Below are 24,975 nucleotides of genomic sequence, written 5' to 3'. Positions count from 1 at the left end.
CTCTTCTCCTGTGGAGGGGTGAGGACAGGCACGTAACCACACATCTCTCCTTTCTGGGGCTTGTATGGCACTTGGCACAAATGAGGGACCTTACTCTAATGAGATCCGTGGGTGACTGTAATGAAATGACTGTCCTGACTGCAGTCCTTACTGGAGTTAGCTGTTCATTTCAGGTGTACACTCAGGTCTCAATATAGACATAGGCCTTTTTAAAGAGCTAGTGAGTATGTTTTATTTATTGGGTAGTACTGGTATTTTATTTATTGGGTCTTCCAGCAGGTTTGCTAGTGAAATGACCAACAAGAAAGACAGGTGCCTACCTCAAAGAGCTGAAGTGACAGGCAGATGGTTGGCCAAGTAACATGGGGAAAGGCTTGTTCTACAGATGTATATATGCACAGCAGAGATTCTCATAGAATGTCTGCTTTAGGAAAATGTATGGTATTAAACAATGTCCTTATTAATATTAGGCTTAGCCAGACAGCAGTATTGTAAATGCTTGTGTACCCAATATGTGACTCATACAGTGTATTTTGCTGACAAATGTACAGCAACATTTTCCAGTGCAGGCATAGCTGTAGATGGGAGACAGTAAGAAGCAAAATCCCAAATAATACAGCCTAGTTGGTGCCAGGAAGTATTGTAAACAGATCCTATTACTAGAATAGACAGGAGAAAACATCAGTTAAAGCCCAGGAAGGACAAATGTGTCTTTGTTGGCAAGAGTGTTCAAAGAAAGGTCCTGCTATAGAAAAAGCTCTGTGCAACTTCTAGGACTGATATATGCTGTAAGTCATATGTGTGATTTTATGTGATTTTTGGCACCTGTATTGAGTCTTAAAATGCCATCCTTTATCAGGTATGAAGAGAAAAGAGGGCAGATAGTTTCAGTGCAGCAGATCCCAACCAACGTTGACCAAGCCAAGTGAGGGAGGATGTTGGATCCAAGAATGTCACCTCCTGCCTGCAGCACTGTTGCCTTGCTCTTTTTCTTGTGCATTTGTCCTGGGTTTCCTCCCAGTGGCTGGCTAAAAGGGCCATGAACCAAAGTGGAAAGAACTCTGAAAGAAGCTTCTTACCACACAGACCACTGCCAAAGCTTCAGAATGATGCGAGATGGTTTTGGATGAAGACTTTTCCGTACTGAGGACATCACAAAGAGTCTTCATGTTACCTTTTGATACTTAATTTTGTAGTAAATACTGTTGCAGTATTGGAGTAACAGAGGTCAATGTGACTTGCTATAGAAAAGGAAGATTATTTTGTTTTGTTTGCTGATTTCACTCACTAAGACTAACACTCTCATAACCACATATTCACAAACACCAAGGTGCATTTGTTGATACAGTTTGGTTTTCTTGCAATCACAGAGAATATTCAAGGCATGGGCTCTGGAGTCCTCATCATGTCTTCTTGGTTGCTCCTAGTTTGACCACGATATGCTTATTTTAGATGCATCTTTTGCATCCTTCAGGAGCTGGCAGTGACTGTGGTCTTCTGTCTTGGCATTTTTTCCCACCTCTGAGTATCATTCGGTCTCATGGTCTTTTGTCTCCTCATCTAGGTATTTTATGACTCAATGTTGTTCTTTATCTTAGCACCATCATCTCTAGTGGTTTGAGTTTTCCCTTTTATTAAGTCTTAGGTGTGCTCTGTCCCTTGTTTTAGGACATATCTTGTGTTAAACTGTTCTTTGTTTTTCCCAGTCTAGATGTCCAGAGGATCTGTGTGTCAATATGCTGTGATCATAAGGATCTGCTAATCTAGGTGCCATCAATACGTGCTCTTCTTGCAGCCCTTCTTACTGCTTTTCTTCCCAGTGCTTCCACACCCAGACCTCTTCTTTGTTCTCCATTTGTACTATCCTTATTGTTTCTTTTATAATTTTAGAATTTAAAGGAAATTATGACCACTAATGACAAAGATATCCCTGGTAAAGTGGTGACTTCTGGAATCCAGTGCCATTTTAGGAAAAAGGAAAAACTAAATTAAAAGAAATAAAAATGGATCTGATTTATCTTGCCATCTCCTTTTAAAATTTCTTCTTAAAAATAATCAGTTGTCAAATTTCATACAAATAAGCAATAACTATGTATCCAAAGAGCATATAATTAGTGTATGAAATTCATTACTAAGGAAGGTCATCAAGTTGAATGACTTGGCTAATATGTGAAGCTATGATCATTAATATAATTTGTAGTTATGCACAGGAAGATAAGACTAATCAGATTTCATGCTTCAAGGAAAAGAATATATTTCTTCCAACCACAAACAGCATTTCACAATTAGCTGGGTATCGTGAATTTCCCCCCACCCTCTAGCCTTCCTTTGAACTCTATCTATGTTGTCAGATTTGGAGCCAAGCCCCTGGTCTTGGCCTCCCACAGAAAAAGTTATTTACTTACTGAAGACAAAATTTATGATACTATAGATACTGAACCCGCGATAGAACAAAGAAACATATATATTACTGCAGGATACTTGTAAATATTTCAGTGGCTTCCTGCATTCAAGACAGACAGAACAGAAATGTTTCAGTCCAATCTTGATTTCACAAGTACTGGCAGATTTTGGATCTAAGATGCTATCTAAGTTTGTTGTTGAAAAAAAGAGGTATCATTGTTATTTTTTATTTACCAGTTGGATGAAAAGAGTGAAACCACAGCTGCTTTCTTATCACTGTGCATGTCTGGACAGGAAATAAGACGAGTAAATCTCATCTGATCCCAAAGAATGAATCACGTCAGGACATTTTTGTGCTCATGTGGTGAAGCCAGGGGGATGGGTTTTGAAAGCAAGAAAGATTTCTACTCCCCTTTCCCATAAGAGTGCAACCCTGTTTTTTATAGTCAGAGTTCAAAATTTTGCTTGCTCAGTTTTTCATAGCATACTTGAAGTACAATCAATTCTAGTTACTTATATAGATTATTTAATCCCTAAACAGAAGGCTCTGCCAGTTTTTTCAACATCAAAATAATACTAACATTATCCTCTCTCTTCCTTCCTTCCCAGACAGCAAGAGAAATAGGCTGATATGTGGACATGTGTGGGTGGATGGGGGTGAAGCCAAAGGAAGAGGCAGAGTTAGGTCTTAGTTCTGAATTCTTTGGTTGCTTTATTCAGTGAGTTAAATAACCTTGGTCTGCCTTCTGTGAAATTTTAGTTTTCTGTGCTTATGAACTTCCCGTAACCAGTAATCTTTTTTCATTGTTTCAGCCAAACACAGCTGTTCTGGGAAGTCCTGGCCAAACAGAGAAAGTCAGTTTTTAAGGTAACTCATTGATATCCCATGGAGAGTGCTGAGTATTATAGTCAAAAGCTTCAGCCAGGCTCACTTTTTGCAACAAGTAGAAATGGAGAGCAATGTGTTCCCACTGAACTGGACTGCTGACCCCAAATGCTCCTGTATTTATACCCAGACTGTGATTTTTCCAGGACCCTGAGCTTCATTTTGAAGTCCTATGGACTGCAAGAAGTAACCTCAGAGATCACAACTCCATAGACCCTGGCTGTGATGTTGTGGCGGGACACTAATCTCTGAATTTTAATAGATTAAACATTTGCCACCCCCAGCAGAATACAGTGTCTAAAACCCTCCCCAATTTACCAGCCAACCAACCAGCCAAAGAAACCCTAGAGCTCACCAATTGGAAACCTCTGCCTATGGTCATGGCTAATGTGGAGACAGACCCAAATTCTGTAGAACACTGCAGATGGAAGAATTACCCTCTCATCCTCTGGCTTTGTTCAGGGAGGAAGCACCTGGGCTTTTTCATGTTGTTTAATTTCAATTCTGCTCCTTGGCACTGGGATAGTGAGCAACCAGTTGTCCCAGAGTCTGGAGTGACACCCCTCAGGTTGAACGTGCAGCTGTGCTCCACATCCATGGGCAGGAGAAAGTCACTGGAAGTCATCTTGTAGAATGGTAAGGAGTGTTTTCTAAAATGCACCCTGACTCAAAACGTTGGAGGAAGCATAAAAGAAAATAGCTGTGAGCTGGCATGGGAACCTGCATCTCCTACAGGAGACTGACACTATCTGTAAGCTTCCGACAGTGGTTTCTACAATACTCATAAGACTATACATAGACTCACTTTGTTAGAAGTTTTAATTAGAATCAATACGTATGTTTGCACTAGCAACATATTTTTGGACAAAGTTGTCATACTGGAGGCAAAATTATTCTCAGGGGAAAGGTGGAAACAGATTGCAAAGATATGTGTTTAAATATTTTTGGGGAAAAAAACCCGCTTATTTGTTATGATATTACTCTTTTCTGCCCATCCCACCACTGAAATTGAAATTAATCACTTCAGTTATTTTGAAAACAAATTGTTCGATTGCTGTGAAGCTAGATTTTTCCTGTTTATGCGCTCCCCCTTTCTTTTAATCCTTGGAACTTTTTAAATCTAGTTTTTAAATGTTTAAATCTGTGTTCTTCCCAGGTTGAATTAGCTTTTGAACTAGTTTTAGGGTGAATTTCAAGTAGCTGAGTGAGTTTGCTGCCAGAGCTAACACACGTTTAGATATCTATATCAAGTTCTTTAAATGCCTGAAAAGTGCTCCATTTATTTTTATTTTGTAGTCTTTTGACTAGATCCTGTGTTTAAAAAACATCTCTCTTTCTAAAGCTTAGTGTCAGTATGCTAGTTTTCAGCACGATTTATTCCATGAGGTTGTTGACTTTAATTATATTGTGGATACTCGGACACTGTTACTTAGTGGCTCAATTATACTCGCTTCTTGGATCAGTTCCTAGGTATTACTTAGGACTAAATGAAAAGTAAAAATAAAGTCTTGTTTTCTCATGTGCTGTAGAACTAGTTGTTCCAAAAAGCACTTGTTTATCATGTTGAGAAATTGCTTCCTAAGTCATAGACCATGCGTTGGTTGACTAACTTACATCCTGAAACACTGGAGCAAGCTTGGGATGGGCTATCCAGATTGGTGAGTCAATTACTTGATACTCTGGGCAACCTGGGTTTGGAAACCTGGCTCTGTCACAGAGCTGATAGGGTTTATTCACTTGCTGCAGTGCTCAGTGATTCTGCTGGAGACTTCCTGGCATGAGCTGGGCACTCGGTGACGGATGCATGGATATGCATGATGGCCGTAAAGACACAGAGCCTGAAAATGGGACTTTTCCTAATCATGAGACCTCTGGGCTCTGAAACAACCCCTGAAGACTCCTGACGACTGGAAACAAAACCTAATTGCTAGTCCATTGTCCTGCTGGAAAAGCTTTGTGAACAATAGAGGGAAGGAGAGGCTTGGTGACTCCCACAGGCCCTGGTAAAAAGGTCTGTCATTTTGCGGGTGACTGCAAATCACCTTGCCTTGTTAGTCCCCATCTACACCACTTCCCACAGAAATTCTTCTTCCATAGTTGACTTGGGCCATATAGCGGACTCCCGCTGAGATATCACTGGTATGTTACCTGGCAGCACTAACAGGTGTCCATCTCTGCTCGCACATTCTTAGACATCTCAGAATCAGTATTCTGTGATCACCTTTATGACTGTTGGTTCATAGTTATTCCTTTTGTTCCCCATCTACTTACAGTTTATGAGCTCTTAATTTACATCAGGATTCTTACTGCTAATCCCCATGGAATATCTTGCATTTGTGCTATGCATATTACTCCAGTTTTCAAGGTCATCCTTTTCCTCCAGTATAAGCTCCTATGCCTCCTTTGCACTGATGTTGCTTTCTTGCTTTGTGTTATCAACAAACTTATTCAACAAGTATTCCCATTTTAAGCCAATCATTAATGGAACTATTCCATAAAACTAGTCCCAAGAGAGATTCAATTAGTAATTTCTCATCATTTCTCCTTTCCACTGCACAAGCTTCTGCCCCATTTGTCTGCTTCCTTACCATTTCACAATTTTGGCTTTAATGCCCATTTTCTCCAACTTAACTAAAAACTTGACAGATGGCACTAGGACCAAAGCTTTTCCAAAACCTAGGTAAATGAGGATGACCAGATCTTCTGGGTCCTAATTTCTTTCAGGGTTCAGCATGTACAGGGCTGAATATTCAGCAGTCCCTGAAGGTTGTTAGAGGGCAAAAAATACTTTTCAAAGGTGGCTCATGACTATGAACCATATACCTTGAGGACAGATCAAGGTTGCTGTTCTCAGGCTCTGAACGGCAAGAGCTGCTAGTACAAAGACACACATAACATGGTACCTTGCTGCCACAGATAGGTCTGAACTTTCCCCAAACTCATTGAGCACTGTAGGAGCTAAAGAACTCACCCTTGGACAGACACCCCTCACTGTTCTTTGTGAACCAGACAAAAGTACATAGATCAAAAATGCATGATATCTGTAAGGTGACAAGGTGTCTACAGAAGTGAAGCAAATCCCACCTCTTATCCAATCATGTGGTTGTTCTTTAACTCCCTGGTTATATTATCATTTTTATTTTGCAACCAAGGCTGTAAATCAGGCCACACTTGATCTTTTCCTGGACCAACAAGCCACACTCACCAGCTGTTTGGTTAGTAAATAGATGTGATGGGGTTTTTTAACCTCCCGAGCCACTGATTCTGCAACTGGTCATCCCCTCCATCTCACCTCTGCTGATCTCAGTCCCTCAGGCTGTGCCTACCCTTACTTAAGGACTGGACCTGCCAGCACCCACATGTATGAGGTGTGGATCTCTGCTGAGTGAGGGAGCACTGCTGCGGGTTGCTACTCACACAGGTTCAGCATTCCTAGCGTGATGCCTGTGTGATCTTAGCTTGGGTACGGGCAGAGCCAGAAGCCCAATAGCGCAGTCCATCAAGGACATGTCCTGTGTTGTCTGATGTGTTGTCCAGCACTGTTGTGGGTCTTGTGTGAGCAGCAACCATGCACCTCAGGAGCTTGCATCTGTGTAAGCCAGCTCTTTGCCTCATACAGTTTGTCACTTTTAGAGGTTTTAGAGCTGTCTCCAAAAGCAGACATCTTTGTTATGTGAGTTTTCAGTGTGACATTAGTTTGCCATTAAGAGAGGATCAGACAGTTGCAAAAGGAGCATAAAAGGATATGCAGGAAGGGTCCTGGTCTCCTGCTCACAGTGGAAGAGCAAGTGCCCTAGACAGTGATGTTTATCTAGTCAGAGCACAGGAGGGGGTGGAAGAGGAGAGGTCTTGCTGCAAAGAGGGAGACTGGAGCTTTTCCTCAGACCTCTGCCCACTCACTGCTCCTGTGCACGGAAAGGCAGCCTGGATGTGGCTGTGCCCCCACTATCCTGTGGTGTCTGCTCTGGCTCTTTCCTCTCCCTCTTGGCTCAGTTCCTTGAGGTTGTTGGTTTCCTGGCTGCAGGCAGAAGGTGTTTTTGACAGAGAAGGTGGTAGCCTAGGGGTGGATCAAGAGTGGGAAGCAGAAGAGGGGAGGAGTCACTGATCAATGCTAATAAATAAAAGGCCCCTCTTCTTCAGTCCAGGGTCCAGGACTCGGGGAGAGCTGCCCCCTCAGGCAAAAGCTGCAGGCTGGTGGGGAAGCAACGGCTTGGTGAGTATGCAGGGACTGCCTTGTTTTTCCTGGATGGCTGCTCATTATTAATGCCTTGCTGGTGCTTCACAGCTGCAAAATGTCAGGAGTGATTTCTGTGGCATGCATAACATTGTGATTCTCCACTCCAGCAGGAGACAGGACAGAGGGCTGCTTTTCTGATCTCCCCTTTGTTTGGGGGACTGCAGAGGTTTCCCTGGCATTTGCAGGCAATTTGTCTTAGCTCCTCTTTCTGTATTTCTAACCAATGGGAATTGGGCTCGCTGTGCTCTGTGGTGTGAGCAGTGTGTTCTCTGGGGCAGCCCACTGATGCTGGGGAGGGGAGATGTGTGCTGGAGAAGTACGGAGTGCAGGGGGAATAGAAAGGAGATGTACTTCTGCAAGGGAAAGTGTTCCCTGAAGGAGACATGTTGGCACAGGGCTGTGTAGCAGGCATGTTCATTCATCACTTGGAAAATGCATTGCCTCTGTGGTGAAAAATGAAACATCTGAGTTAAAGTGGTATTTGTGGCTCTTCTCCTGTGGCTGAGGGCAGGGGATGCTCCAGGCATTCTGGGATCAGAGTCCTCTGAAGAGTGCTCTGCCCTGCTAAATAAAGACGGTTTATCTGGAAAGTGTGTTGAAGTTTCCCGCTTCGTCTTCATTCCAAAGAACTCCCAGCATCTTCCTCTCTGTGCTCCACTGCCTTCTTGCTAGGGTCTCTCCTCCAGTCTCTCCCTCAAGCTTCCCTTTCTTGGCAGCTCCCATGAGCTCCCAGGGCGTACAAGACATTCAAGAAACATGTAAAAACCACATTCAACAGTAACTTCAAAACTGTGGTCTCTAAGGAATGCATACAATCCCAGAGCAGAGAGTTCCCTTAAAGAGACTGGAGAGACAGAGCAGTGACAATACGACACTGTTTTGGGGGAGTGGTCTGTACCCAGAACGAAGTCAGCCTGCACCCTGTCAGTGAGAAATCCTGATGCCTTCATGGACACATGGACAAAATAGGTGGTCACCACAGTTTGGATCAGACATAACAATGGTTACTGTGCCTTAGGCTCATCTCCAGACAGTGTGCATGGTCCCAGACACACCATTGCCATGGTGGAGGTCTGGCAGGCACTGGGTACCCACCTTCCCTCCTTGCCTTGCCTCTAGTAAACTGCTCCCCTTTGCTTTTCACCCATCAGGGATGGTCATCTCTGTAACTCCTTCTTTCTTCTTTCACTCCCTCCTACACTACCACAGAGCTGGAGAGAAGAACACCCCATCTTTTGTTGCTGACTTCTGTCCATTTCATTGGTCCCAGACAAGCTCTTTAGGTGCTAGAAGGTGAAGTAATGCTCCCAGAGACTGCTGACCTGGGAGATTCCTCCCAGCTGAAAAGCCTTGTATTGACATCTGACTTCAGTGCCCAGTGGGGCAAGGACTTCTAGTGCTAGACCAGAGGCAGCAGTCCTGAGAGATATGGCTACCTCCACATTCACCAAGATGTTGTCCCTTGGGCTGGAAGAGCAGTGTAGGGTCAGCACCACATTGAGGACCTGCAGAGAGAGATTTCTGGGGGCTCCTGTTATCTCAATGCAAAAATCATGATCCATCCAGCAGAATGGATCCTTCTAGGTTCTTGCTTGTCATTCCCGGAGCAATAAAATAGGAGAGGGGAAGGGGTAGGAGGGTTGGATTCCTCCTCTGAGTACAGGCAGGCTGGGACCACAACAAGGGCCAACTGGAGGGAGGGGGGCCAAGTGGGGAGGAAGTGTTTGAAGACTCATTCTCCATGTCTCCATCAACAAAACTGCCAGAACAGTCTGGGCTGGGTGTATCCAGACAGAAGATGGTGAGGGCAAAAAGGGCAGATCGGAGGAAAAATTAGAAAGGCAAACATTTACATTTGGGATCAACACACACCTCTCCCTCCAGGCCCCTGGCAGCCCCTGAAATTCCTTCCACTTGCACAGGCCAGCTTTTTTGAGCCTGGAGTGCTAGTGACATGCTTCCCTGTGAATTATGGCCCCCAGCCCTGAACTGTGAGAGAAAGGGGGCATACCCGCTCCTTTCTGAAACCTGATTCAATCTGCTAATAAGGACATTTTGTAATGGCTCCATAAAGAGTGTGTACCATCCAGACATTGCCCTCCCCAGGCTCTTTCATGGGGCCCCCTCCTGGCTCTGTTTTCATAATAAACATTCCGCTGATAATTTTGCAGGCAGCCCAGGATCTCTAGCTGCCCTCAGTGGGAAGAGAGCAAGACACGGCAAGAGAGAGAGAGAGTGAGACATTCCTCCGTCTACTGGCACAATGCGCACTCTCATCATCCTTATGCTCCTGGCTGTTTTGGTGATGGCTGCTACTTGTTATGGTAGGTGACTTTTTTTAGTGGGTAGAGTGGTAACTCCCAAACTGCAGACATCTTTGGGTCTGTTCATATGGGTTTTATTCAGCTTTGTGTCTTCTTTCCCCTTAACTTGATCTCTTGCCTGCTTTTCTGCCCTTGTGTAAGATCCTCCTAGCTCTGCTCCAGAGCTTTCAGATCCAGTCATTGTGATTTGTGGTTCAGGATGCTTCAGCCCTTCCCTCTCTGTTCCAGCTCACCTGACAGACTACTCCTCTTTCTGTTCCTCTCTTGTCTGAACTACAATAAGGGGTCTTATTCTTAATTATTTCTTTTATTGGGGAGATTTCCCTTTCTCTTTTTGTAATATCAAAGCCCTTTTCCTGTCAGGCACACAGTTCCATACTGATGGAAATAAGATGCTGTTACATGCAATAGTCAAGCACATCTCACTGTGCTAATCTATTCCTTAAGAATACATGCAGGCTTTGAATGTAAGCAGGTATCATATCCACAGTAGTGTCAGGAACATGAAGGTGAGGAACTAGGTTTGAGAATCACACACTGGAAGACCAAGCACAAACCTTGAAGTCCTGGCTAAGACACCAGGTAGCTTCATTCTAAACTCCTGAACACCCTAAACTCCTCATATAAATGCTAGGTCACACCACTGATCCCTTTCTCTTCCCTTTGAACAGGTACCTGAAATGTGGCTTGTCTGATTTCACTGTGTGTGTTCTATTGATCTGTGGTGTTTGAAAGGCTGAATCCCATCAACACAGTGTCTTACCACATGTTTTTACTTCTTTCTTTCCCCAGAGTCCCATGAAAGCATGGAATCCCATGAGTATCTCCGTAAGAGACTGCTTTACTATATTTTGAATTTGAAGTGTGCTACAGACATCTCCAAGACCATTTCCTTGTATTTACTGTAGGGATTAAATAGGCAGAAACACTCAGCCCAGGGAAATTGAATTTACTGGGTGATGGGCTTTCAGGTTGATAAGGGAGAGAGATAAAAAAAGACTTCATATGTTTGGGCACAAGTGCATACCACTGTTTTGCAAAGAATATAATGAGAATTGGAAAACAAACTAATGAGCTTAGATCTCTCTGCATGCACCTAAACCAGATTGACACCAGAAAAGGATATTGCTGAAAAAGCTATGGGATGAGCCTGGAATGAGGTACTGCAGAAGTCAATGACATGATTTGTTCTCCCCCAAGGATGGGGAGAGCCTTACTCTCAGCACCTTTGAAGAAGCAGATGGGATGTGTGGGCAGGAGGGATCCTTTGGCTGGAAGAGAGAGTTAGTGTCACAGGAAAAGCATGAAAGGGTGGAGGGTTTCACTCTGGAACAAGTAATATCCTGGAGAGGTTAGAGAACAGATGGATCAAAACTAAAAAGAAATTAGACCATCTAGGAGAAGGGCTTCACAAAACAGCTAGTCAGAAGCATACAGACACATGTGGGAGCCAATGCCAAAGACATCCACAGACTCCTGAACTCTGCAATAGGACTGTGATGTTTCTCAAAAAGGACAAAAGGGACCTTCAGGCACCTCAGTCCAAAACTGCCACACAGACTGCTCAGTAACTACTTAACCTTGGAGACAGACAGACTTACTCAGGCTCTTCCTGTTTTTACCTGTAATTTCATGATTCTGCTAATTCTGCTGAGCGTGCCCAGACCTCTCATGGTCTGTGCATTTTGGCACCTACCTCTTGGTCAAGCTAAACTCACTCAGAGGGGCTGTGGCAGAAAAATCACAGTAGCTTTCTTCTGGATGTCTTGAGTAACAGCAGAGCAAGAGCAGCATGTGCACTTCCATACAGACTGCACAAACCAGAGGGAGTGCCTGTGCACAAACTAGAAGGGTGGACAGCAGGGAATATTAAAAAGTCCTGGGTTTCACTGTGCATGGGAGGGTGGACAAAGAGGTTGTTATAAATGTGGAAGCTAACTTTTATTGAAATCTGGTCTTGAAAAAATGTCTATCTACTCTGAACAACCCCTTGCCTTCTCAGATCCCTTCATCAACAGGCAAAGGGCCAATGACTTCATACAAGCTGACACGAGACTAGAAGCCATCTCTCGGGAGAGGTATGTTATGGCCTTAGGACACTCAGGATGGGAGTGGGAAGAGGTCTCTTCTTGCCAAGCATGGTGTGGTTCCAGGGTGGCAGCCATGGTGACTTCTGGGAAGCCTTAGCCTCTATGAGGCAGATATGAGGTGCCTGTGAAGTCCCCAACCCTGTGAGAAGATGGAACTCAGATAGCAGAGAGCAAATTCTTGCATTTTAAGACATGTCATGTGCTGGGAGAGCTCTTCTTAATTTCTCTGAAGGAAACACCAATAGAAGGAGAAGGAATCAGTGTGGGATGACCAGAAAGGAAGATCAGTTTGAGATCTTGTTCTAGTCCTCAGATCTCATGCAGAAATATGCATGACCTTTTCTAAATCACAGGGTGACCTGGGGGCTTCCTTGTCTCATCTATAAAATACAGATATAGGCAGTTTCATGCCTCATGCTGGGCATGTGAAAATAAAGGCTGAAGCACAGAAATCACCTCTTAGTGAGGTGTGAAGACAAACCTTCTCTGCAGTACCAGGCGGCCCCTTTGCAGTATGTTTAAGGTCTTTGTTCCATGTATGGCTTTGGGGAAGAGCGGAAGAACTGAAGGCAACAGGCTTGGAGGCCTGTGGAGGAAGGACTCTTCCTCAGGTTGAGGCAGAAGTCATCCTCCTCTCCCCACCATCCTCCTTATCCCTGAAATAAAAGGTTATCTGAGGAGGAAAAACATTCCTGCTGTAGTCACATTGCTCCCCTGGGTGCGGGGAACACAGAAGCTGTTGTGTGAAGATCTTATCTTCGTAGCTGGATGATGGAATCTGGTGATGGACCCTTAATCCTGATGGGGTTTGTTGGGCAGAAAAGGCCTGTAGACAGATATATAAGATGACAGTGCTTACCCCTCATGTCTCGTACTTTTGCAGGATCAGGAAACGTATTAAGTCACCTCAGGAACGTCAGAGGGAGATCTGTGAGGACTTCTACCCCTGCGAACAGTACGCTTTTCACCATGGCTATGCTGCTGCTTACAGGCACTATTTTGGGAGGAGGAGGACTAAGTAAAGGACGACATGTCCCCATCCTGGGGTCTGGAGTCCAGGGTATCCTCCCCAAAAATGCAATGGCTCTGTAACATATCTAGTTGCTTGTGTCCCTTTATGTTATACTGCCTGCTGTTTTTCTCCCATGTAGCCATGGATTCCTACACTGTGTTAATTTGCGCTGAGCTGATGTAGCAGAGATCAGAGAGAGTTCGGGATGTGGGTGTTTACTACACAATAAATTGCTGGTTTGAAACTATCTTCTCATGAGTCACAGTATTTTGGGTGGTGGTGTTCAATCTTCTATGAAGAAGCTGAGTTTGTTTATCATAGAATCTGATGTGGATTACAAAAAAAAGTCACTACATTGCAATCACACAACTTTGAAAGGATCTACAATTGTTTTTGTCCAGGGTCTGTGAGTGACTTCTCTTAGAGGCCACTGGCAAATTTCAGTTTCCCATCTTCAGACATCTTAAAATGGTGTGCTGTTCAGAGGGCAGGGTGAGAGGCATATTTTGAAAGTGAAATCTGTATTATCTTTCCTCAGTTGGGGAAACAAAATTGAGAAAGTGCCTGTTCAGTCTTAAAAACAAAGTTAGGGTGAGAGTTAGTGACAGAAAAAGCCTGTAAATTACATCTTGCTTATCCAGCTACCCTCAGGCCCTGATGTAGGGTGCTCCTGTAGAAAGGAATGTGTGGTCCAGTCTTTACTCATTATTTCCTTTTGGAATACCCTTTAATGCCCTTACTTTCCACTTAGAATGATTTTGGTAGTGCTAGAAAGCTGCAGAAACCAAAGGTGAAGAGGGGGTTCAGGCGGTAAATAAATAAATAAATAAAAGAAACCCAGTGTTTCAGATCAGGCCCAACTTTGTTCACCTAAAACAATTTCATTTTGCTGTTCATAATTCATTTGAAACCAAGTTGTGGCCTGACCCTGAGCACAGGTTGCTGAGCACCTCCTGGGCCACGGAGGAATCAGTGTGTCTGCTGTTGGGTTGTCACCACCACCAGCACCAGAGCACCTCACAGAGCCTGTCCCCAGGCCAAGAGGCACCAGTGCTGACAAGCCCAAGAACTCAATGCTGCTCTGGGCTGGTCAGCAGCCACAGCAGCTTGGACACTCCTTGGTGTGTGGTGCTTAGGAGACGTAACTTCTTCTAGCTCAGCTCAGCTCAGCTCAGTACAGCTGGTTTCAATATTCACATCTCCAGGCTCCCACATAGAAGTGGGAAAGATTCATGGAACATTATCAAAGGCTATGAGGTATAAAATATCAAATTGTTGACTAACCTGTGAAATTAAGTCTAGAGCCAAATCTAGCTGCCACATTAGAAACATACATCTTCTTCCAAAATATGCTTCAAGGCTTTGCCAGCTTTGAAAATGAACTTCTGGAAATAAATGTAATTTGTTTACTGAAAACACGTCTGATGATAGGAAACTCCACCACGACAGTTGCTAAAGTTTTGTCCAAAGGAAAAAAAAAAAAAAAGAGCTAAATGAATTTAAGGGAAAAAAGCCACATGAATTAGGTATATTTACACCCACACTTGGTCTGCATGTTCCTGAGTAGGTGAATCTTATGATGACCAATCAGAGCAAAACTTTCATGCCCTGAAGTCAACAAGTGTGCACTGTCTGGGTTTGACTTGATACTGTGACACAACCAAAACAGAAGGAACAGGGTTAGTGCTGTCTGGGTCTGTGTCTGGAAATATCTTGTGATTTGAACTCCAGTTTACCAGTATAAATAATGAATAATACCAGAGATTTCTGTGGGATTTCATTAGTGTAAGCAATCACAAAACATGTTCAAGAGACTACATGCTGGTTAGAAAGCTTGGAAAAAGTTGGGAAGAGAAATAAAGCTGTTTGGATTACTAGAACTGTATATTTATATTCTTTCAAGTATTCATTTGGAAGAATAACTTTCCTAGAAAACCTATTATTTTTAGATATTTATTTATTTTTAAACTGTTGCTCTTTAAGATACTTTTGCTGGAAGTTGTTAGTGTATATATTCAGTCTTTCCTGGACTGTGGAGAAGTTAAACTTTTTTTTTTTTCAAATCCTGAAATATCTCTAAGATAAAAAGACAGTGTTTCTAAGGACTGGCAAAATCTCTAATGGCTCTGACGGACCTTGAGAGCCTTTTAGGCTTTAATTCTGTAACCCTTGCATGTGGGGCTGAGAAGGACTGAATATGAGGTGGAGGAAGATGTGATCCATATGCTGTTTGTGGGACATGTTTTTGGGACTTGGATGGTGGGTTGGGGAGCATGGGGTTATTGGTAGATAGGCTGTAGAAGAGCCCATGCAGGTCTCTTGACATACCAAGTAACCACAGCCACACAAGTCCCCAAGCCCTGAAGAATAAACCACTTTTGTAGTCTAAAGGTTTATTTGATTTTTAGACAAGAGAAGCCAAACTAAAGATTCCAAACTAGGAAGACTTCCAGGAAGAAAAAAGAAAGACCCTCCCTCAAACTAACAACCAAAGTTCTCAACAGTACAAAAATCTCAGCTCTCTGAAGTGATTTGGTGAAACTGTCTGAAGTGAAAATCTACCATGTGTTTGCTCTATGCAAACTGTTTCATGGTTTTCTTTGCCTTCAGGGGAATGGGTCAGTGTGGGATGGGGTGAAAAGGGTCACTATTGGGTTCTGTCTCATTTGATTTTCCACATGAGAGAGCTCCAACACACAAAAAGATCAGCTCTAATTCAGGATGTGCTGGTCTCTCCCCTGGCTTTCTGGCAAGAAGCTGGATGACTTTCATGTTTATAATGAAACTGATTTTTTTATCCAGTTGTTTTTCTTCAATAGCCCCGTTCAAAATCTTGGATTAAAATCTGGAAATGTCACGAGTCCTGAGATAGATGTTAAAGTGGCTGCCAGGACTCAATATCTCCTGGCTCAAAGGATGGGCTTTGTTTTGGAGGTCAGAAATGGGAACACAAGCCAGAGCCCTGAATTATACAGGCAATCACAGGATATAAACTGCTGCCCAGAAGCAAGCTCCGGAGAACTTCAGTAACCTCCAGGAAACCTCTGAGGTTAGGAAGACCAGCACAGCCAAAGAAGACATGAGGAGTCTGCTGGCATTGCTGACAATGACTCTGGCCCTGGCAGCGCTCTGCTGTTGTGAGAAAGGTAAGGGCACATCTTCCCAGGAAGGCTTTCAGGAGGACTGCTCAACCTTGAAGCTTGCCACCTACCTCTCTGGTCTGGGAGAGACACACAGCTTTGAGGGGAAGAGATGCACTGCCGGTCAGTGCCCAACTACAGATCTCTGTCTGAGAGACAGAGTCATGGATGAGAGAGGGCTTGGGGATAGAAAGTCTCATCTATTGCTGGGCACTTTCTTCCACTGGTCAAACCCTAACCCTGAAATTGCACTATTGAATTGCAGCAGAGAATTTGAACATTTTAATATGTTTAGGTATTAAATCAGTTTAGCATTTAGGTGAACTGGCAAAGGTGTGCTGGATGCTCACTTTTGAGTAAGAGGGTTGAGCTGAAGGAAGATTTATTTCAACCACAGGGAGAGGGATTTTGTGCCTGACAGCCCTGGAGTGCTGTAGGATCACAGAGACAGGCATCAAGTCAAGCATTCACCTGCAGGAAATGTGGGATGTGGAGAAATTCTGGAGGAAAAAAGCGCCTCCTATTGGTGATTAAAAATGACTTTTCCCATTGACATAAGATCACATCACATTTGAAGGTGATTTAGCGATGGTGACTTCATGATGAAGAGATAGTAATGTAGTGGTAGCTGTATAGTTGATGAAGAGAGAGGGAAGGAGGAAAAGGTGAGAAAAATATTTTCCCTTTACAGCAGGAAAGAGAAGCTGATCAGGAGGGAGCTGTTTTTTTCTGGTATTATGTCATTCAGATTTAAATTTTGTTCAGTCCTTGGCATCAGATATATCATGATTCAATACTGGCAAATATATTTTGTTTGATCAGTGTTTTCCTTCTGTCAGTCTCTTTCTCACTTTTTATACTCTTGAGTATATGTCTACTTTTATTTAATCATTAAGTTCCTGAATGCTTAATGGCCTTGGAGTAACTTCTAATTTTTTTTATTTTTTTTTTTTCATCCAAGAAATGTATACATTGCCTAAAAATACAACTACACATAACCCTTTTCACACAAAGTTTTGTTTAAGCAGACTTATTTTTTTGGTCTCTAGAGTCCTCTTTCTGCCCATAAATAAACTTATGCCAAATACCTGGTGACTTGGGTGGAACTGACACTTGAAAAAAAAGTATGGTGAAACAGTGAAAGAAAAAAATTGTGAAATAGGGCAGTGTGGGAGATCCGAGATCAGGAGACCTTCCATTTCTCTTAGAGGACGCTTTCCTTGGCAAGTTTCTTAGCAAGGATGGGGAGGGAGAAGGGGGAAGGTCTTCCTCCACATTCCACAGTGGTTATATGTTTATTGTGTCATTTAATCTGGCTCAGAGGAAGTTGAAATTAAACAAATCCAGGCATAATGGATGAATTTTGCTGTGATGGTGAAGTCTGTCTCTAAATGGTGGGTGTCAATAAAACCCTTTTTGGGAGGAACAGACCTTCTGGGGAAGTGGGGGAAGCTGGACCCAGACAGTAGGCAGAGGGATTCAGTTACAGAGTGGAGCAGAGGAGGACTCACAAGCAAACTCCTTTCTGTCTGTCTGTCTTCCAGATCCCAAAGACCCCTCAGGATCTCGCAACACTGACAGTGAGTATATTATTGTGACTGATGCTCATCTCCATTCTCTTGCATCTGCTTTCTTTCTTCCCTTTGAGAGGTTCAAGGGGTGAACAAGAACCATTCTGAGTCCCTCTAGTTGCTCCCCTTTTGCTTCCTCAGTGCTGCAGTCCCTGAGGTGCAGGAGCACCTGCAGCAAACAGAGATGCCTTTCACAGCCATGGGGGCAGGAGACACCAGGGAGATCAGCCTCCCTGCACTGGCAGCCTCGCATCACTCTGGGTATGCTGGTGCCACATCTCCAAAACCTTTGAGCAGCCTCCAGGCAAGACATGAGTCCTGCAGGTTTTTAGCAGATGGATGCATCTGCCCTCTGTGAAATAGGGTAATGTGGGTTGAGCAACACCGCCAGTCTCCATGCTTCTCTGAGCTGGCCTTAGAGACCTATCTAAAGTGACTGCTGCATCCCCAGACTGTTAAGAGAGCAAAAACTGCCCCAGGGCCTTCAGGCACTGGTCTTTTGGATCTGCTGAACAGTTGGTCTTGTGTGCAGGATCACACAGCAGAAAGATTTGGTGCCACATGCCAACAGGCTGTGACATCCCTGCCTAATCCCATAACCTGGAGACCCTGAAAGCAAGCAGCTTTCTTGGCTGCTCCTGAGGGCTGCAGTCCCTCCTGTCAGGTCTCCTAGGACATGGGCATTTGCACTCTTTGGCATGTCCACAGCTTTTGCTGGCAGAAATATGTGTAGAAAATCCCTTTCGATCTCCCCTGTCTCTGGTTTCTCACACATTAAAGGATAACATTGCTGCTGAGGAGTGTGAAAGCTGGTATTTCTCCAGTGAGACAATACAAACACAAATTGTGAAAGAGAAGAAAAATTAAAAGAGCATTCAGGGAAAGGTGGTGATTTCTGACAGCTCATTAACTGGCAGTTTCTGTGTAATTGGTATTTTGATACAGACTAACCCCCAGCTTGCTAGAGAGGGTGTACCTCTCACCCACCAAAAAGAAACACAGTCCAATACCCCATGAAGATGAAGGAAGGGTACAAACCCCACTGTCTCCCCAGAGGCAGGGATCTTCTTTCCCCCAGTGTCCGCTACAATTTGCCAGTTTCCCTGCGGAAACATGTATTTGTGTACAGCTACCTGTGTTACTGGTTGCTGGCACCTGTCCACACTTCTGCTGGTCTGGGTTCATCCTATGGAGTGAGGCTGTGCTGTGCTGAACCCTGGCTGGAGAGTGAAGTGCTCCACAGCATCCACATGTTTGCACAACCACAAATCCAAGGGAGCAAATAAGCAACTGTGCTGATACAGTGTGTTAGTGGAGACCAGGGCCCAGTGCTGTCATGGCAGAAAGATCTCATGTTCTCCAGGTCTTGAACACCAGGATCTTCACACCTCCTGGGTGTATTTCTCCTTGAGTGATGCTTACCATCATTATTTTTTACCCTTCACCTTTTGTGGAACCTTACACATGTGAGCATTGGTATTTCCATGTGCCACCTGTGGCTTATGGCTCATTAGAGGCATTTTTAACACCTGGTGGCTGGTAGCCCACATCACTCGCAGTCTAAGTCAAAATTTAGAAAGGAAGCCAAGACTAGGAAGTTAAGTGGGCTAGGGATAGAGGGTGACATTTCCTTCATGTTCTCCTTATTAATATTTTATGCTGCCATGACTTTGCCTTCTGCACATTTGCTGTGGACTCAGACCATGCTGTGTGATGAGTGGAATTTATGACAGAAAAGGCCTTTGCTCCATGTAGATGTGCAGGTTGGAGTGAGGAGGGAGCTCAGCTGTTGGGCTCTGAGTGGACAGTGGGGTGGGATGTACAATTAGGATGGTTCATGGCAGTCATCTGCTTGTGAAGAGAGTAGACCACCCATTTTCAGAGATTAGACTGGTCTCTGTTTTTCATAGACAATGACCCTGCATCTTTAAGCTGCTGTGTCCTCTCTTAGCAGGCATCAAGATTACAAAGGAAGTTGCCAATGCCTTTGTGAAAAGGCAGAAGAGATCCAGCCTGTTTGAATGGTAACAACTCGCGACTCAGGCTGAGTGCTGGACTCTGGACCTGTTCTGAAGAGAGGGTGGGAAGGCAACAGGAGATGAAAAGGCATTAATTTGTTGTGCATATATGTTATTACCTTCATGTGTTGAAGCAAAAGGGCTCTAGGAGTCACTTACTGATAGATAATTTTTTTTTTTTTTTTTTTGTCAATATCCTTTTCAGAGCTCATAGCTGGACTCTGATATTCCTTCCAGGGAGGAAGACAGTACTAACTGTCTGGGTTAGCCATGGAGACACCAGAATACAAGTTAGAAACTATCTTTCAGGGTCATCTGAGCCTGTTTCCAGGATAATGAGCATCACAGAGCCCTGGTCATTGTCCCTGGCTCCCTACAAAGGAAGCTCTGTTGCAGGGGTGAGGCTAGATCAGAATGGTTGTTCTTTCTGAAGCTGTAGATCCAACATCAATTTGTGCAAAAATCCTAGACACAAAGATTTGGAGAAATCTGACCTATAAACATTTGGAGAAATTTGAGGTCATCCAAGAATGTTCTTCACATATTTCTTGGAAGAGATTGTTGTGTCACTGTTTGTGTAAAAAGAATTTTTACTCGGTCTGGAAGGACTGGAAGGATAATATTGTTTTTTAGATAATAGGAGGTTGAGAGGCCCCATTTCTGGAAGAGAGGATCTGAGTATTGTAGCAGAGGAACTGGCTGATGTTGAAACCTGCAGTGAGTAAAACCAAGATGAAATTCAGTAGTAGCAACTGTACTGAGTACCCTCTTACAGGTGGGGCATCATAAAAATAGCTTCTGCTATAAGCAGTAATCAGGAAGGACTGAGGCATGCAGACAGCTCAGGGTGTTATTTGATTAGGTAATGTTAGTCTGGAAATATGGGTGCAACAAATTGAATTCAGGGGTGCTGCAGGGTACATCCAATACAGAAATAAAGTAACAATTAATGAGATACTGGTGGAACTTCTCCTGTAGCATTGTGTACAGTTGTCAGGAGAGATTAACGAAACCTGGAACAGGAGTTAAGAAAGGCATCCAAAATGTATAGCTGAGACTAAAAGATTCGGGCTTGCTTAGCTGAGTGGGGATAGCGTTACTGTCAACAACAGAAGTGAGGATGACTAGAGGAAACTCCTTAAGCTAAAGGAAAATTGTGGCTAGTGGGAAAGTGATCAGGAACTGGAAGCACATAAAGGTAAACAGGTAATAAATAAGCAAACAAATAAATAATAACAACAAAAAAGATTCCCGTGTATCTGGGAAATGAGGCTGGGGACAAAATTCCCCAACATTAACTGCTTTTGTGGTCTCCTTTGATGATAAAACCTCAAAAGCGATTGCTTTAAGTAGGGTTCAGTTCCAACCTTTCCCAGCATTAATCAAGTAGTCTATCCTCATGTACATAGTTGTTTAACTCAGCATGAGAAGTTCCCTGTTGGGACACCTCGGAAAATCACTTTTCATGTTAGTATCATGGGTGTGAAACCTCTTCAGCTGCATCAACTGAATCTGCAGAATGGCATCTCTCTCTTTGTCTACTCCAGGTACTCTGAGTATTACAAAACTTCAACAGAGCGTATGCAGGAGCGTTGTGAAAACTACCCACCTTGTGACTACCTCTCTGACCAAATAGGATTTCCCATGGCCTACAACCATTTCTTTGGGAGATACTAAGGATAGGATGGTCACTTCATTCACTTTGCTTGGGACTACTCTGAGCGCCCCAGGAGAAAGAAGGCTGTGGGTCAGAAGGAGGGAAGAAATACATCTAGACTGGGGCCGCCTTCTGTTGTCTCCCTAGCCAGCTGGAATGCCAAGGCAATAATTATCCTATTTGCTGAGCTTGCATTAGCTATCTTCCTTTCATCAAAAATGTTTCTCTTCAGTCATCTTTTGTGGTATTTTGAGCTTTACCAGAATTGATTGAGAAGACTGTCTTATTTCTTTCCGTTTGAATCCTCGTGAAGCAGTAGGTGAAAAAAATGGGATTCCTCTCAAGAAAATCAGTGTGATGCCTTAGAAACATAATAAGACCTTTTGTCCTCTTCTACAAAATGCAGGAGGATTACAGAAGAACAATGTCACAACGTGTGTAAATGTGATGGATCTGATCCTGGGATGCTCACTGAGAAGGCGGCAAAATGGTTGCCCTCTGGTACAATGACTGGGAAAGTTTAGTATTTTCAGGTAGTATAATCAGCTTAAATATATGCAAGTGTAGGATAATTTTGTAAAGATAGAAGTGTAAAAATACGATTACATAGCCAGAAACCAGGTTCTGGTACAATCTTCTGATTATTCTGTCACAAAATTTGCCTGTATAGCACAACAGATAAATCCCAAAAGGTGTGTATGAGGAGTTCTTTTAGATGAGCCCTTCCATTTGTATGCTGCATTCAGTGACTGTGTAAAAAGTAACTTGGAAATCTCTTGCTGGTTTTGTTACAAATGGTTTCTGGTGAAACTGAATATATCCCAGCAGAACAAATAAATAATCTGTTCCACTCTGATGCTTTAGCATTTATGCTTGGGAGTAAAAGTGTCTAAACAGCTAAAAAAACCCACCCGAAAACCCAAAGAAAAAAAGAAGCAATAAACCTTATGAAATAAAACTGAAATGGGTTCAAGGATGGATTGAAGTTGTGTCAGCATTTGGTTTATTCAAGGAAACTTGTATCTCTCCTTACGTATATTAAAGCAATTTTTAAAAAGTGTATTTATATACATACCCTCTTCTTTCTGTACTACTTCATTCTGCTCTCTGGTGTGAACATTATACCTTAGCAACTTTCTACACAGCCTCCCCTGATGTGCTCTGTCAGCTTTCCTTTCCTTAGAGTTAGATGGCAGATCCCATCTACAAGGACAGGGACTGCTCACCCTTAGGAGACTGAGAAAGATCAAATCTCTCTGGTTGCATGTGTACTGGTGGAGCCATCCCCAGCTGCTGACTGCAATAAATACTGCTTATGTAAAGCCGGTTGGTGTGCTGCTTCTCTCTGTTCCTCTGTACAACCTTCATCTGTGGTTAGGGATGCCTAGAAGATAAAGCCTGCCTCTATGAACCCTGAAGAGCAGGATACAGGTATGTGAGGCCTCGTTCTCTCCTCCTGTGCCCCACTGTGAATAAGAAGTGACTACATTGAGATTCAGGTCATGATCCCAGTATGCTGTGACAGTGAGGGAGAGGAGGGCCAGGCTTTTCCTGATCCACCAATTTCAGCATTTCTCTGAAAGGCCTTGCCCTGAAGTAAGGACAGGGGATAAGTCCCCAGGGATGGCTGCCAATGTGAGCGTGAGCATCTCTTGTTCAGCAAGCTGCTATGATTTGCACTAACTATGATGCCTTGGTCAAGGAGAAGACAGTAAGTACCTCTGCTCACCTTGGTCAAACACCTGGGACTGGTTTCCCTATTGGCATGAACTGATGGGTTTTCACTGCTCACAGCACAACTCTCCTCTGAACTCCATCTAGCAAAACTGAACAAAGAGCTCATTGTAAACAGTGAAAAATTTGCTGGGAAAAATACTAAAGAGATTAGCGAAATCCTAGTATGTACTGTACATACATGTTAGGGGGTTTGTTGTAAGGTTTTGTTCACAAAAAAAGAAAATGAAACTTCCTGTCTGTATTTGCATCTTTCTATTAGTTTTGTATTTTTCTTTCCCGTTGCATATGAAGATGTCCATCATGTTATCTTCTCTGTGTCCCCAAAACTCTATATGGACTGAAGTCAGTACGACCTTTGGGGATCAGAGTGCACAAATCACTGCTGGAATGGAGGAACTCGATTTTCGCCTCGTTAATGCGGATCTAAGTACCACTACAAATGCTCTGCTGCCATCTTATGGATTTTGTAATTATTGTATTTAACAATACACTATGTTGCTTTGGAAGCGTTTGAAAATGCAAATCCAGTGGGCTCTCTACTTCATTCACTTCGTACTACAACATACACTAAGATACCAGACGGGGAAAATAGGGACATAATCTGCAACTGTATTATATGCATCGGAATTAACATTTTAGTGGGGCTGTTTGTCCTGATTGTCAAGTTCCCACTGGAACCTGTCACAGTTTAGCTCATTTTTATCTCTAACACCAAAAGGAGAGGAGATGCCTGAATAAATTCACAAACCCCCCCGTGGACTCACTTTTAGCAGTTGAAGAACCACTGTCTGAAATACAACCCCAAATGACAGAGCAATTCCAAGAAGGAGAAATAGATAGGCTTCATTTACCACTTTGCATCATCCTTCATGTCATCATTTTGTATCACCAGTCACTGGAGATACTGTCAGCAGCATCAGTTTGTGCAGTGTTATAGATTACTTTGAAAACAACTTAGTATGAGACCTTTATGTCATCTCTCAACCTATTTCAGCAATATCTGGCAAATGATCTCTGTCCCCAGAACTCAAACAGCTGCACAGACATCTTTTCTCAGGGAATAACACCATGACTACAAATGTCCTCCTCACACAGCCTATCAGTAGCAGGCAATGAAAAAATGGACTTCACTTCTTTGTAGTCAGAATGAGTCCCTGACACCTCCTCTTGGCTTTTTTTTTTCCATGCAGAGGAGTTGTCAGAGGCCATGGGGCTTTGCAGGTGAGTAACTCACTACCCTTTATTGGGAAGTGTGACTGGAAAGCAGCTACTAGAGGAAGGGTTAGTCGCAGTATAGAATCCATATTACACACTCATTCTGAGTGTATCCAATGTAAGCAGTTCAACACGATGCCACTCTACAGTGCTGTAAGGGTAGGACTGCAGCACTTATCAGAAACCAGGGGGAGCTGAGAGACACAGTTAGGTTATCTCTGCTTCCAGATGGGATCCCAACCTACCCTGCATTTCTGTGTTGACTTTATCAGAGCTCTGCACTTCTTTAAAAGGGCTTTTTAAGCTCTTGACCAAGGGGTGCTCTCCACTTCATCCTGAGACATCAGTCCTTGGGAGACAACTGCTTTAGTCTTCTCCAAGCCAGAGTTTTCTTCCTTTTTTGCAAGAACAAGCACACCAGATACCCTGGAATGAAGAGAACTATCAAGGTGAAAAACACCTACACCAGCTGGAGTTGGTGCAACCAGACCCTTCCTTATGGATTGTGGACACATTTCTATCAGTGAATTGTCTGTTTGGATTGGTTAATGATTTCTGAATTGCTGTAAGAATCTGGTGAATGATCTTTGGTTGAAGAATTGTCAACAAAACCTGAGTAAAAATAACAAACTGCAAAATTTTCCAGATCAAGAAAAAAGGGAAAGAAACAGATGTAATTGACCTC

At 43.4% G+C, this 24,975-nt stretch overlaps 2 protein-coding genes across 4 annotated transcripts; both read left to right on the top strand.

Annotated features, from left to right (window-relative positions):
- Positions 1-7,429: 7,429 nt before the first annotated feature.
- On the top strand, positions 7,430-13,199 carry MGP (matrix Gla protein). The gene is made up of 5 exons (XM_074902636.1): positions 7,430-7,502; positions 9,698-9,850; positions 10,643-10,678; positions 11,853-11,928; positions 12,824-13,199. The coding sequence occupies exons 2-5, from the start codon at positions 9,790-9,792 to the stop codon at positions 12,960-12,962; spliced, it is 312 nt and encodes a 103-aa protein (XP_074758737.1). The 5' UTR covers positions 7,430-7,502; positions 9,698-9,789; the 3' UTR covers positions 12,963-13,199.
- A 2,521-nt stretch (positions 13,200-15,720) lies between these two features.
- On the top strand, positions 15,721-22,398 carry LOC141958610 (osteocalcin-like). Of its 3 annotated transcripts, none has more exons than XM_074901449.1 (4): positions 15,736-16,098; positions 17,637-17,672; positions 19,618-19,687; positions 21,229-22,398. In XM_074901449.1, the coding sequence occupies exons 1-4, from the start codon at positions 16,032-16,034 to the stop codon at positions 21,356-21,358; spliced, it is 303 nt and encodes a 100-aa protein (XP_074757550.1). In that variant the 5' UTR covers positions 15,736-16,031; the 3' UTR covers positions 21,359-22,398. The 3 variants fall into 3 exon arrangements, 2 of the variants coding, with proteins under 2 accessions (XP_074757550.1, XP_074757549.1); XM_074901448.1 differs by having other exon boundaries at positions 15,773-16,098; positions 19,615-19,687; XR_012633290.1 differs by lacking the exon at positions 19,618-19,687 and having other exon boundaries at positions 15,721-16,098; positions 21,229-21,367.
- The last annotated feature ends 2,577 nt before the right edge of the window (positions 22,399-24,975 follow it).

Source organism: Athene noctua, chromosome 3, assembly GCF_965140245.1.
Source record: "Athene noctua chromosome 3, bAthNoc1.hap1.1, whole genome shotgun sequence".
Taxonomy (NCBI): domain Eukaryota; kingdom Metazoa; phylum Chordata; class Aves; order Strigiformes; family Strigidae; genus Athene; species Athene noctua.
The sequence above is the reverse complement of the archived record's forward strand: the minus strand, read 5'-3'. Positions and strand labels throughout refer to the sequence as shown.

What these genes read in the sequence shown, in the direction of transcription:
- MGP (XM_074902636.1), top strand. Translation starts at nt 9,790, where the DNA reads ATGCGCACTCTCATCATCCTTATGCTCCTGGCTGTTTTGGTGATGGCT. An exon ending in GGAATCCCATGAGTATCTCC is followed by an intron (nt 10,679 to 11,852) that starts GTAAGAGACTGC and finishes TTGCCTTCTCAG; the next exon opens with ATCCCTTCATCAACAGGCAA. An exon ending in GAAGCCATCTCTCGGGAGAG is followed by an intron (nt 11,929 to 12,823) that starts GTATGTTATGGC and finishes GTACTTTTGCAG; the next exon opens with GATCAGGAAACGTATTAAGT.
- LOC141958610 (XM_074901448.1), top strand. Translation starts at nt 16,032, where the DNA reads ATGAGGAGTCTGCTGGCATTGCTGACAATGACTCTGGCCCTGGCAGCG. An exon ending in GCTCTGCTGTTGTGAGAAAG is followed by an intron (nt 16,099 to 17,636) that starts GTAAGGGCACAT and finishes TCTGTCTTCCAG; the next exon opens with ATCCCAAAGACCCCTCAGGA. An exon ending in AGGATCTCGCAACACTGACA is followed by an intron (nt 17,673 to 19,614) that starts GTGAGTATATTA and finishes GTCCTCTCTTAG; the next exon opens with CAGGCATCAAGATTACAAAG.